The sequence below is a fragment of the Leopardus geoffroyi genome, chromosome A2, assembly GCF_018350155.1.
Source record: "Leopardus geoffroyi isolate Oge1 chromosome A2, O.geoffroyi_Oge1_pat1.0, whole genome shotgun sequence".
Taxonomy (NCBI): domain Eukaryota; kingdom Metazoa; phylum Chordata; class Mammalia; order Carnivora; family Felidae; genus Leopardus; species Leopardus geoffroyi.
Window position 1 is genome coordinate 82981098 of NC_059331.1, and position 12785 is coordinate 82993882.

At 41.0% G+C, this 12785-nt stretch overlaps 1 protein-coding gene across 10 annotated transcripts in view; it reads right to left on the reverse strand.

Moving 5' to 3' along the window:
• Positions 1-12785, reverse strand: part of MAGI2 (membrane associated guanylate kinase, WW and PDZ domain containing 2) — a 1332179-nt gene that overhangs the window by 147206 nt on the left and 1172188 nt on the right. For all 10 annotated transcript variants that reach the window (XM_045494592.1, XM_045494594.1, XM_045494593.1 and 7 more), the window contains 2 exons: positions 9194-9386; positions 2567-2815 (listed from right to left, as the gene is read on the reverse strand). In XM_045494592.1, coding sequence (XP_045350548.1) covers positions 2567-2815; positions 9194-9386 — 442 coding nt within the window. The remainder of the gene's footprint in view (positions 1-2566; positions 2816-9193; positions 9387-12785) is intronic.

Here is a 12785-nt window from a genome sequence, read left to right on the forward strand (position 1 = left end):
CAGGAGCCATGAGAAAAACCATGACCATGTTCCTGGTCCTTGGGCTCAGGTAAGACACGAAGAGAGAAGTGACCCAAGCCCCATGATTGATTGTGACTCTTGAGTACCTGATCGTATCATGCTCTCCAGACTCATAGAGCCAAGGACCCTTGATATTCTGACAATGATATGTGACACGGGGGTGGCTCTTTACTATTCATGAGGCATTTAGCATTTCTGTTCAAAATTAGAGCTCAAAATTGTAACAGAAGTTAAGTATGAAGCAGCATTAGGTCCAGAAAGCTTTCAGGTGCATGCTGCAAATTATATATTGTAAACGCTGCAGGACATCAGTGTAATAACTGCTCTTCCCACAGAACATGGGGGCAACTTGCATTTCAAACTCTTTAAATTGAAAGAAATAAATATGTGAGAAAAGAAGCCAGGAAGCATTATGAATATATTTCCACTCTCTAGGGTGATATAAAATAATATACCATTTTGAAAATGGTTAGAATTACTCTTTTGAGGTCAGTCTAATGTCACTTGGTAGGAGGAAAAATTCACATTAATTATAAGCACTTGTACCTGTTGTTTTCCAAATCTACCTATGCATGGGTTTATTTGCAATAGAAAAAGCATTTGTGGTTTCTCTATGTAATGAGTACACGTGTGTGTGCACACACATGCACACACACACACACACACACACACACACTTCCCTCTACATTTAGCAATAATGCCGTCACACTTCGAATAAAGCTGAGACCTTAAATACATGTTTAACACTTTAACTGTGGTGGTACAGTTTTTATTTTTATTCCAGTCCTTTAGGTTTCCTTCCCCAGTAAACAATCTGACTGACTGGAATAGCTACAAAAGCTCTCTGTGAACATTTTCCCCAAGTATAAATTATTAGAACGCTGTTTATATAATTCACGAAAATCTTTAGTCTTATGTCCTTTTAATCTTGGTGAATCTATTGTACTGACAGTATCCTGTTTTACTCTCTGCTTAAAGATTGGATTTATTTCTTCATCTTGTCATGAAGGGAAAGAGAAATAAAATTGCACTTTCAAATGTATATAATTTAGCTTCTGCAACATATTCGCTGAGGTTCAACACTTTTATAGTTTTCACTCCTGAATTTGTCAAAGGTAATTGTTTCTATTCAGTCCTGGTGGTGTTTTGATAACATTAACTTTATCATATAAAGTTCTTATCCATTCTCGGGGTGCGTGGGGGGCTCAGTCGGTTAAGGGTCCAACTTTGGCTCAGGTCACCATCTTGCAGTCCGTGAGTTCGAGCCCCACATCAGACTCTGTGCTGACAGCTCAGAGCCTGGAGCCTGCTTTGAATTCTGTGTCTCCCTCTGTTTCTGCCCCTCCTTTACTTGTGCTCTATCTCTCTTTCTCTCTCTCAAAAATAAGTAAACATTAAAAAAAAGAAAGTTCTTATTCATTCTCAGTGATTTAATTTTTTGAGTATTGTTTGACGACTCCCCCTCCCCCATGTGCTGGAAACAACCACAGTTTGTAAGAATTTTAAGACTGCAACATGATTCAATTATTTTTTGTCTAAATACTCTTGGTTTTGGTATTTCTATGTATAATATTTTGGACTAAATCACTTCAATATGAAAAAGAAGCAAATTTTCCTATTGTTTCTTCTGTCCTATCACCTGCCAGTGGCCGAGTGACTTCTGGAAAGTGTTGCTAAAAGGAAAACCACCAAGAAGACTGAGAATCTATAAGATGACTGATTGCAAGAGAAATACAACCTCTGACTGTCACCTGTTGTACAGACCCACAGATTTGGAGGAACCCCAGGTGAAGTCACGTACAACTCCCTTTGCCACTGCTACTACCCTAGGAGAAGGTTCCAGTATCTCTGCACCCACAGGGCTGTTTACATGACCTTCTAACTGTGTCTCATGCTTTCACTCTTGCTCTCTTCCCCTGATTTCATTTTGCACAAAAGCAGACTTAAAAAATATAAATCGGATTTCTGTCCATTGCTTAACCCCCTCCAGGGTTCCCACGACTTGGGTCACAATCCAGACTTCTTCCCATGGGCGTGTGAAGCCCTGTGCAGCCTAGCTCCTGTCTTGGTCTCATGCCATGCTCCCCTGTCCACTCCATCACAGCCACACTGGACTTCTACAGAGTTCTGGAATGCTGAACTCCTTCTAACCTCAAGGCTCCCTCCTGGACTGCTTTCCTCACAGATCTTTTGCATATCTAATTTCATCCTATCAAACAGGAGGCAGCTCCCTTCCCCTCACACCAACATCCCACACCACTTGGTTTGACTTTCTTCCCAGTTTAAAATGAATGAATGAGGGTTTTTATGGGAGTTGTGGGGTCAGGGGAACATCAGGTATGATCTTGTATTCTTCCCGAGCCAAAGGTTCAGCAATGTTTGGCTAATCATGTGTTAAGATGCCTTATTTGTGCTCACAGCCCGTAACTTTCCCACTGCACAAGACGCCTATGACAGTCCTCTGATCTGCACGTCCAGTATCCCCACCACCAGAACAAATGAACACAAGACCCTCTGTGCAAAGGCAAGTGAAGCCATCACTCACTGATAGTGGATCCGGACTCAGGTCTGTTCAGGGAGCTGATGATGACAAAGCCGAAGCCTTCGTTCTCTTTGCGGTGAATGACCACATCACTGGTCTGCAGGCTGTGGGAGGCGAAGCCTTCGGGCGGAGAGGCATTGCTACTGGGGGCGGCATGGTTGCTGTTGGTGTAGGCTGCGTAGTCACTGCGTGGAGAGCTGTGGTGGGTTGATACGGAGCCTGGACTCCTACCGTTCTCTGGGCAGGGCTCCCCTGCAATACACATTGTACCCAAGTACTCGGTTATTTCACAAGGGTCTTGGAGAGTGCCTCTGCTATACTAGGTGCAGTTCTAGACATTAGCATTGTTACAAGACTGGTTGGTTGATTGCCTTCTAGCCCCAAGAGTGCAGGGCATGTGAAGGGCTACAAACTTAGCTACAAACCTAGCTGTGGAGCACCCAGGTCTAAGCCCCATTCCACCCTTGACAGAAAACACAGCTAACCCCCTCACTGGCTTCCTTTGTGCTGCTTGTAGTTTATATCTTCCTCTTGTTAAATCTGCAACCCTCCAAGACAATGCCTGGTTTTATATATTAAGGTTCTTAGTTGCATAATAATAACTGGTCAAAGAAGATTATAAAACAAGTGGACAGTATTTTAAACTGCAGTATGCATAAGAATTACTTAAAGAACTTGTAACAACTGTGCATCTTCAGGGTTCACCTGTGGAAAGTGTTTTCAGTAAATTTAGGAAGATTGGGCACAGGAATCCAGATGAGGGTTCCAAGCCACCATTGAGCAAAGCTGCTGTAGGATATGGTAAGTGGGGCTTACCCCCATGCAAAGGGGGTGTCCATGTAAAGGAACCCATCATAATTTTACTAAAGAGCCACGGTTTTATTTAATTTTGTGATACTCTGTTAGCCTATAAGTGTTAATTCACTCCGCGCAGGTGGGAAACATCCTTCTTAAAGGGTCCTTCCCATACTTCACTTGCTCTAGGATCAATGTAACGATGATGTTATGATAAGGGACAATGAGTTTTGAATTTCTCAGGGAGGTGCTGGCGACGTTGTTCATTTATATTCTGTAGATACACTATTATCAGCCAGAAAAACCAAACCAATATTTCCATGAGAAAACAAGCTTATTTACAGGGAGAAATGATGGAAAGTTGGAAGCCAAGAGAACCTACTTTTTAAAAATGAAAGTTCATCTGTCATCCAGAAAGAATTTTGTCATTTTAATTTAAGACCTAGGATTTGGTATTCTGATGAAAACAACCGAAGCAGGTACTTAGAATATTGTAATTAGAAATAGGATGGTTTCATCCCCATCTTACAATTTGATTAGTGTGCTCAAAAGATGTTTACGGAGCAGAGAAATAGTAAGAAGGAAGCTAATCACAATTAATGATTCCTTTTTGGATCTCTAGATATGGTCTCTGTCTTAGGACTCTGGTAGGTGTCTCATATGGCAAGTTAAAAATAATGAGCAAAAGTTCCAGTGAAGGCTTTTAACTTCATAAGCTGTGATTCCATTCTGAAAGGAAAAATAATTTCATTTCAAAAATCAAAATCACTTCAAAAATCAGGGAGAAAGAACACAGACTCTAAGAGATTTTTCGTTATACTGTAAAGAAAAAGGAGCTGCTTTTATTCATATACTCGGATTAAAAACAGCCTTACAAAAATGCATTCATTTCTTGTTTGTATTTGCAGAATGATTAAGACCTAGGCTGCTGCTTATTACCATTTGATATATTCGAATTTTTCTGTAAGATTTAATTAATCAGGTTTTAATTAAAGAAAACAAATGGATACTTTACGTCTGGAAGAAATGTACTGAGGTGATAAAAGAACGAAATGTCAACATCAAAGTCTTTCCCTCTTTTCCACCAGAATTTAAAAGTGCCTGTAAGATGTACCCTCCCCACCAGAAAATATCATCCAAAGACGAGCTGTTATTGTCTTGGTAAAGCACATGTCCTTTATCAGTCCTTGTGCAAGTTGGAAATAAAGTGATTAGAGATAGTCAGGAAGAAGAAAAACAATTATTAGGCTGCAACATTAAATTGAAAATCTCCTCGAGTTATTGGACCAAATCAGTAACTAAATGTCATAGGCAGTGACAAAAGAGATCTCATTTTCTGGCTGTCATATTTTTAGGGGGTTGAGGGCTGTACTTGTCAGGAGAGCAGCAACGAAGGAAAATGATCTGTCTTTGTAGTAAGTGGCTGGGAGTGGCTCTGCCATAGGGTCTAGAAGAACATCATGCACTAAGTCAGCATGATGGTCCCTGAGTAAGCGAAAGGGCCAATCCATTAATAGAATATGGTTCTATTGCTTTTGGGCTTCTCTTTCAACCTCTAAAACAAAGTTCTTTGTCTTTAACAACATGAGCACATTTAAAGCCAGGGAGTTAAGAAGATTTCCAATGGTAGATTTTGAAGGATAGAACTGATTCTGTGTTATTTTTCTACTCAGCTGGTTCTAGATCCAAATGAGACTGTCTTCTTGCCAACAATCCTTTCTGGTATAGGGCACGGATAGCATTGTTTTAGAATAATACAGTGAATGTCACAAAGTGACCAAATACCATGTGCATTTTTTTTTTAATTCACTCACTTCCAGCATCTCTGACTCATCTTTCTGGCCCACACACAAATGGGTATACAGAATTCAGTCAATTAGTATCTACTCAAGCCCAATAATTAATTTTTAGCTTGAGCCTTGGTCATACTGGAAATCATCACTGAGCTGACTGGAAGAGGTCCCCATTTGGGAAGGCAGCAATTGTTGGCAACATCTTCCAGGTGAGGCAGTTTCCATGAGAACAGTCAACTGCTGGCCAGGGACTGCTCCTGGCCTCCAGACTCATCTGTTATTTGGGTTCACTGCTGGTCTATCCTTTGCTTAGTAATTGTTAAAACTGGTTGCCAATGTTTTCAAAAAGAGATTTTTACAGAAATATAGATTTCTGGTTTCTCTTGAAATATCTAACAATTATCAGCTAGCGCTGGGTAGTGGTGGCTGCCTTCACAGGGTCTGCGTTTGCAAGTCGCCCCAGTGCTGACCACCTCCCCCTTTCCCCCCAGTGTCTCCTGCAGATTCCTGAGTTACTCATTTACTCGTAGAGTGAGGAGTATGCAGAGCCAAAGGGACTTGTTCAACTGGAGCCCTTGTTCCCCTTCCAGATCACACTCTGGGTACCAGGACTCTAGGGTTCTGTAACCAATTGACCTTGTCTGATTCCAGAATGTGCCTGGGCCTCTTCTCAGGACCTCAGAAGGATGGCAGCACTGTACACGTCTTGTCTTGTCTTGTCTTGTCTTGTCTTGAAATGTGGCTGAGGCAATGGGGTATGCTTGCACAGGCTGGAGTGTCCCCATGTATGTGCACCCCATGGGGCCTGCTGGAGCAGGGGGCTGTGCCCTATCAATGCTAGGGGCGGGCCTTCCTGCAGACATTTCAGTTTGTGCACTCCTCCTCTATACTCTTCAAAGCAGACAACTTATTTAAATGGTGACATGCTCATAGACAAAGAAGAAGCAAATGCATTTAGAATTCACAAAAAGTGTAGTAACCATGACCGGGGAATCCATTGGCATCCTAAACAATGGCTAAACTTTTCACCCAGCTTCCAAGGAAACCTTCCTTTTCTCGGCATTAAGCCAAACATTAGACTTTGCCTTGGATGTTAGAGAAAAGAGACTGATGGATAGCTTTAAGACGGACTCTAACATGTTTTGATTAAGTCATAAAACGTTCTTTCACATCAATTCTAGAGTGACACATTAGGAAATTCCTCAGAGACACCCTTCTCTCAGACGAATAATGTGTATTCAAAATAATTTGTCATTAGGTTGAACGTCTCAAAGCGGAGCTACTAAACATATAAATATTTGTACTTCCAGTGTAATAAAGCCACTCTTCTACTATCCTTGGAAAAAAACACAACAGCTAAACACTGGAGCTGGTGGCATGGACAAGATATCTTTCAAAACTAGTTTAAAGTGCAAGATCTGTGGTATAATTATCTGGTAAATAAAATTGGATGAATTACTGGATGTTTCTTCATTTACTCCACAATTTCTCCTTTTTGAGGATCTAGCTCATTGAAAACTCTGCCTTTCTATCTTTAGTGTGTACACTTTAAATATATTTTAATATGTGCTGCAGGTTTTTGTGTTACTTTAATTTCTGGCCAATGTCATTAACCAGTTGGTATCTCTCCAAATAGATGTGGTTTTCTCTTGAGCATGAACTTGGAGCCAGTGCCCGGCATCTTCTGAGGAGGGGCAGGACGTTTGTATAAGCCGAGGCAAGCATAACGCTAAAGGCTTTAACCCTTATGACCTCTCCTCTTCCCAGCCCCTGATACCTCCACTCTCTTTAGGCAGGAAGGGAAAAATCCTCCCCTCTTCTCATTCACTCAGTCTGTCTCTTCACAAGCTGATTGCTCACTTCCCTTCAGCTCTGAACCATCTTCTCAAAAGCCAGGCTTGCACCTCCCACTGCTTTTGCTTAGGAAAGCATAATAATAATGATAACAGCCCTTGAAAAGGCATCTCCACTGTCATATCCATTTGTAGCTGTCCCTTCTCGCTGTTGGAGAAACAGCAGCTCTGAGGAAAGGCTGTCTTTCTATGCTTTTAAAAAATCTGTTCCAACCTATTTCTAGGCGTTTACTTTACTATCAGAGTATCCTTTCCTGAACTTAATCATTTTCAATACTGATGAAGCTTTCAAGGAAGAGTGAGCCAAATTAACTTGCAAACTCTCCTGGTGTGAATGAGCAGTCTGCAGCAGAGCATTTTCAAAAATTAAATGCATTTGAAATGCACTCGAAAGCCTAATGAGTAGAGTTGGTAAGAACTGCAGCAAGGAGCATCTTCACAAAAGTCACATGATCTGCAAATTGCAAGAATACATTTTTGCAGCATTTGGCATACACTCCAATAGCTTGGGTTGATTAGAACAGAATTTAATTTGCCATAATCAGCTGGTGGCAAGGGGAGCATGAAATTATGTTGGTGCATCAGTTTTGCACTTTGCAGTATTTTCCTTGTAAATCAGGTATCTTTTAAATTTATCTTTGGGTCACAGAACATATAGCTCAGCAAACTTTTTATTAAAAAATCACTCTTAGTGAGAGAGACAGTTAAATGTTAACCAAGCAAACACTGTCATCCTCCTGGCATCTCGCCCAAGGATACGGCATAATTCAAGGTGTTTTACTTCTTTGGGTCAAGTGGTATGCCATGAATTTCTGAAGATGAATGTCATTTCGTAGCAAAACCTCCATACCATACAAGATATATAGCAGTCTCTACTGGTGAGGGCTGACAATTCTTCTGACTTGCCCTTTAAAATCATTGCCCTTGATCAAAGTCTAGTTTTTAGAAGACTCGAATAGAAACGGAGACTTTTAGTTCAATTACTGTCTTATCTTCCCTAGTCATTCACAGCTTGTGATTAGTTGGTGTCCCCCCACCACTTTTTAAAATTCAGATGTGTTATAGTAATAACACATATGGAAGACTCCTTATGTTACCGAGTGACATTTGCTAAAGGTTGGTCTCGCGTCTTTGAATTCACTGGGGGTGGGCTGGGCGGGGGCCTGAGGTGGCAACAAGCACTGGCTGGGGAGCTAAGAGCCTCTGCATTATCACTGATTCGCTGAAGACTTCGGGGAAGCTACTGAACCTCTGGGCCTCGGTTTCCTCATCTGTAAACATGAGTGAGCTCATGCCACTCAGGTCCCTCCTAATCTCTCTGAGGAGGGCCAAGGGGCTGAGCAGAGAGGCCGGTGGCCATGAGGGCAGAAGGTGACAGAACATCGTCGGTGCTGTTCCTCTTGTAATTCACAGGACAAAGCACAGGCAATTTGGGACCCCATTCCCTACAGTACTGAGTGCTTAGATTACAAAAAATAGTTGATGTTTGTAACAGACATATTCATAAAAATATAAATCTTTTTTGGGGGGACTGAGATGGTGGAGAGAGATGAACTGAATCCTGTTATGAGTGTGAAGAGTGACTGTTGAAAGTTAAGTCTTTGGTGTGTTCTTTCATGAAGCTGAGACATGGTTGTAAAGGGAATAACTGCTTCTGATTGATCGGTTTCATAAGTTTGGAATTAAATGAATTGCGTTTTCTAAGAGTGACGTACCACTGTATTTTTGTCATAGTTTTATTGTTACCTTTTATCAGGCTCTACAACGGAGGCTAATTTTCCATCCTAGTTGCCTTATTATGGTATCAAAATGCTGTGGTTCTTCGTTTGTAAACACAATGAGGAACATTTTCAAAAGCTGTGTTTTTTCACTGCTGTAATGTTTCTTTTATAACGAGCATCCACCAAAGAGCAAAGAGCATACACATCTCAAATTAGCCCCAGGCTTTGCTAGAAATTTTTAATGACTACACTGAAAACATAGGCCTGAAAGACTGCTTGGAATTATACTACTGGGGTGAAAATCTGCACTTTCAAAATCACAGTTACATTTGGAATATCTAGGGTGACTTTTTTCCATGTGTAAAATAGACACTGATTTAAAATTTGGTTTCAAGTGTCCTTACCCTGTCCCACAAAAGCATTTCAGCACCTAATCCCCAACCCTAACCGCTGGCTTTAGTCACACACCTCCACATAGCACCTTCCTTCTCACAGTGAGGTTGACCTGCCCGTTCCGAGCTGCATGGTGCATAAGGTCGATGACATAGCGGTGGGTCTTGCCAGCCACTGGAATCCCGTCGACATAGACCAGCTCGTCTCCTGGGTGTAGGCGGCCGTCTCTGTCGGCTGAACCCATGGCAATGACAGCGCCAATCAAAATCTAGAGACGCGGTGAGAAGGGAAGGATATTTACATTTCAACTTTTCCTCCCATATCTATGTATATATAATTTCTTTATGTAAATACATAGTAATAATAGACAATAGATGATAGTAACTGATAGTAATAATAGTAATAGGTAATAATATCATTTATAGATCTAATTTCTTTATATATATGTACAACTTGGTGTAAAGTTTTATTTCCACCTTCTACCCCTTACTCCAAACCTGAGCATGTACTTGAAAACTGAAAAATGAGGGGCTGCAGGGTTTCTTTCTTACTCTTCCAGTTTGCTAACTCCTTCTAGAGAAATTAACATTTTGAACTTGCTGCATTTGCTTCCTGGCCCACTAGTCATCACCCTTAAGGAAAATTCTAACCCCAAATAACCTGATGTTATTGGCTACCGTTCATGAAACAAGTTGGGGATTGAATCTTGGTTCCACTTCTTATTTGTGTGGCCTTGGGCAAGTCTTAACCTCTGTGAGCCTCAGTTTCTTCACATGCAAAATGGGGAAGTAAAGTAATGGGGGCTACTTTACAGAGTTGTTGGGAGAATTGAATGAAATGATGCACGTGACGCATTTAACTTTGCTTGAGGCAGATAGTGAGTGCTCCAAAAATGTCAGAGAAACTAGCTGCTTGCGCATATTATGAAACTGATACAGGTTCAAAACGTTTTTGTTTTTTGCTTTGCTTTGAAAGGCTGGAGATAAGGAGAAAATAAAATAAAAACAAAGCAAAACTCGTAGTTGGCTTTTCTGGCCATTTGATTTTAGAAAAGTCTCAGTCAAACCTCCTCCCAGTTTTTGCTCCATTCCTTTGAATACTTCCTTTGAGCATTGTCCCCTGCACAAAGAACACCCCCGGTTCTGCCTGTCACTGGAAATACTTCTGATGTTTAGGTGACTATCATACCCGGAAATGGGGAGGTACACATCTGGGAAACGTGTGAATTGTAATTCCCTGAACAAGTAATCATAATAAAAGGCATAACATAAGGTTTCCCTCTTCCCATTTGAAACATTTAGGTTAGTATCCATCAGCAAGGCTTTATTTTCTCTGTCATTGAAAAGGCATAGTACTAAATATTTTAGTTTTGCTATTTAACCTACAGATAAATTTTCCAATACATGGACAATGGGCATCCTTTTTCTTTTTCCAAGTGGCTTAGCCATACAGCTCTGAAGGCAGTTGTTACCCTTAGCCTGATAATATTACAGAGACTGTAGTCTAAGTTTTATTTTAAGTCTTTATAAAATGATCCCTTGCTCATAGACTATTTCTTTCAGGCACAGTGATTTCTTCCAAATTGCCGATCTGTGGATCCCAGCTAATTTGGAGAGTTGCTGCTATGTGATCTGCAGGCTTACAAGTCTTCAGATGTGGAAGCAGACAGATCCTTACTTGGTCACACTGCTTAGTGTGGCCTGTTAACATGGCAAACAGGTCTGAACGCCCAGGACTTCTCAGGTATATGGAAAATTAGAGTCTGAAGAGTATTCTCTTTTCCCTGAGGACTTCACAGCCTTCGTCCACTGAATTTTATCCATAGGAATAAAAAGTCCTTTATGACTACAGCTGCTTTTCCCCTATTCCTGGGGAGGGGGTGGGGGTAGATTTGCTTCCATGTGGAATTACTTGTGCTCTGATCGGTGGTTCATTAGTGCTATCACAAGGAAAACCACACGAATCCTGCCTTAGATTGGCTGCATAGTGTGGTTCCTCCCCTAGGACACTCTGCACCCATTTGCTATAGGCCAGTATTCGGGCACGCTTCTGACATTCTCCATTTCCCTTATTGTCATGCCAACCTGAATTTAGGAGTTTCTTTCTAAAGATGTTCCAATCTATTCTTCATAAGACTCAACCTGTTAAGAAGCCCTTCAAAGATTTGCTAAGTGCTTTGTACAAAAGCCAGTTAAAATGAATGTTTATGTTTGTCCACAGCCCCTTGAAAAGCTGCATTTAGCTGGGTTAGTCCCTCAAAATGCTTCAACCTTTAGATTTCCTACATGCCTTAGTGAGAGAGTTTATAGCTAGTTACAGAGAAAAAATGGCTCATGAACTCCTTGGCTGGTAATTATCAACTTTAAGCTATAGTTCTGATTCTAACTGATGAAAGTGAGCCAAAATATAGGTTACAACTGAGAGATCCAGGGCTGTAATCGGGCCCTCGACAAAAATAGTAAAAACAAAATTTCACTTTGGAAAAAAAAAAACCAACCCAAAATGTCACATTGGAAAATTCCCATTCCTCCCTTGCTGTAAGCAGACAGCAAAGATATAAAGATACTCTTGAAGTTATCTTCTGTGTTACTAGGTGATACTAGTATAGTATCATCCATTAAAAGGACAATCCCAGTAGGGACGCTGGGGTGCCTCAGTCGGTTAAGCATTAAAGTGTCCGACTTCGGCTCAAGTCATGATCTCATGGTTCACGAATTTGAGCCCTGCATCTGGCTTTCTGCTGTCGGCACAGAGACCGTTGGGGATCCTGTTCCACCCCCACCCATCCCCCACTCGTGCTCTCTCTCTTTCAAAAAATAAACATTAAAAAAAAAGAAAAATCCCAGTAAAACATCTGCTTTTCTGCTGCATTGCTGTGATATGAGTACCCTTCTTACTAATTAATTTATCTACCAAATATTTATTGAACCCATGGGCCCTTCTAGGTGTTAGGGATTCATCAGTGAACAATAAATACAAATCCCTACCATACAGAACTTCTTTTTTTATGGTTAGACAATGAGAAGTGTGTGTAGTAAGTGTGTAAATTATGTTGCATGCTCGCAGGCACGTCCCATGGAAAAAAGAGAGCAGGTTGGGATGGTAGATGGGTGTCAGTCATGTGGCCGTGGTGGTGTGAGAGCTGGTTAGGGCAGGCGTCCCTGAGAAGTCGACATTTGAGCAAAGACATTTTATCAAGTCTTACATGGTTATTTCCAAATAAGTGGTATATTCAATATAATACTTCAATATAATTTATTGTATAGTCTTATGTTGTTATTATATACGTATATATTATTACATAACTACATTATATAATCCATCCTCTACCTTGTTTCAAACAGAGGTTGACATAAACTATTAAACAAGCTTGAATTGCACTGAGCGTGGTGTGCTGGAGCAGGCACTGAGTCGCATGCCCATTAGCTATATATACATTAGTCACATTCGCTCCATTCATCAGTAACTGCTGCCTTTGCTGGGGAGAGACTGACCACACACACTGTCACTGCTTCCGGCTCTCATGGGGCTGTTGTTCCTTCGCCTTTGGCCGTTTTGCACCTTTGTGCATTATATTTCACTGCAGATACAGAGCTAGCTCTATGTATCTATTCAGGAAAACAACCAACAAACTTATTTTTTTTCCTTTTAATTCGAATACGTTTTG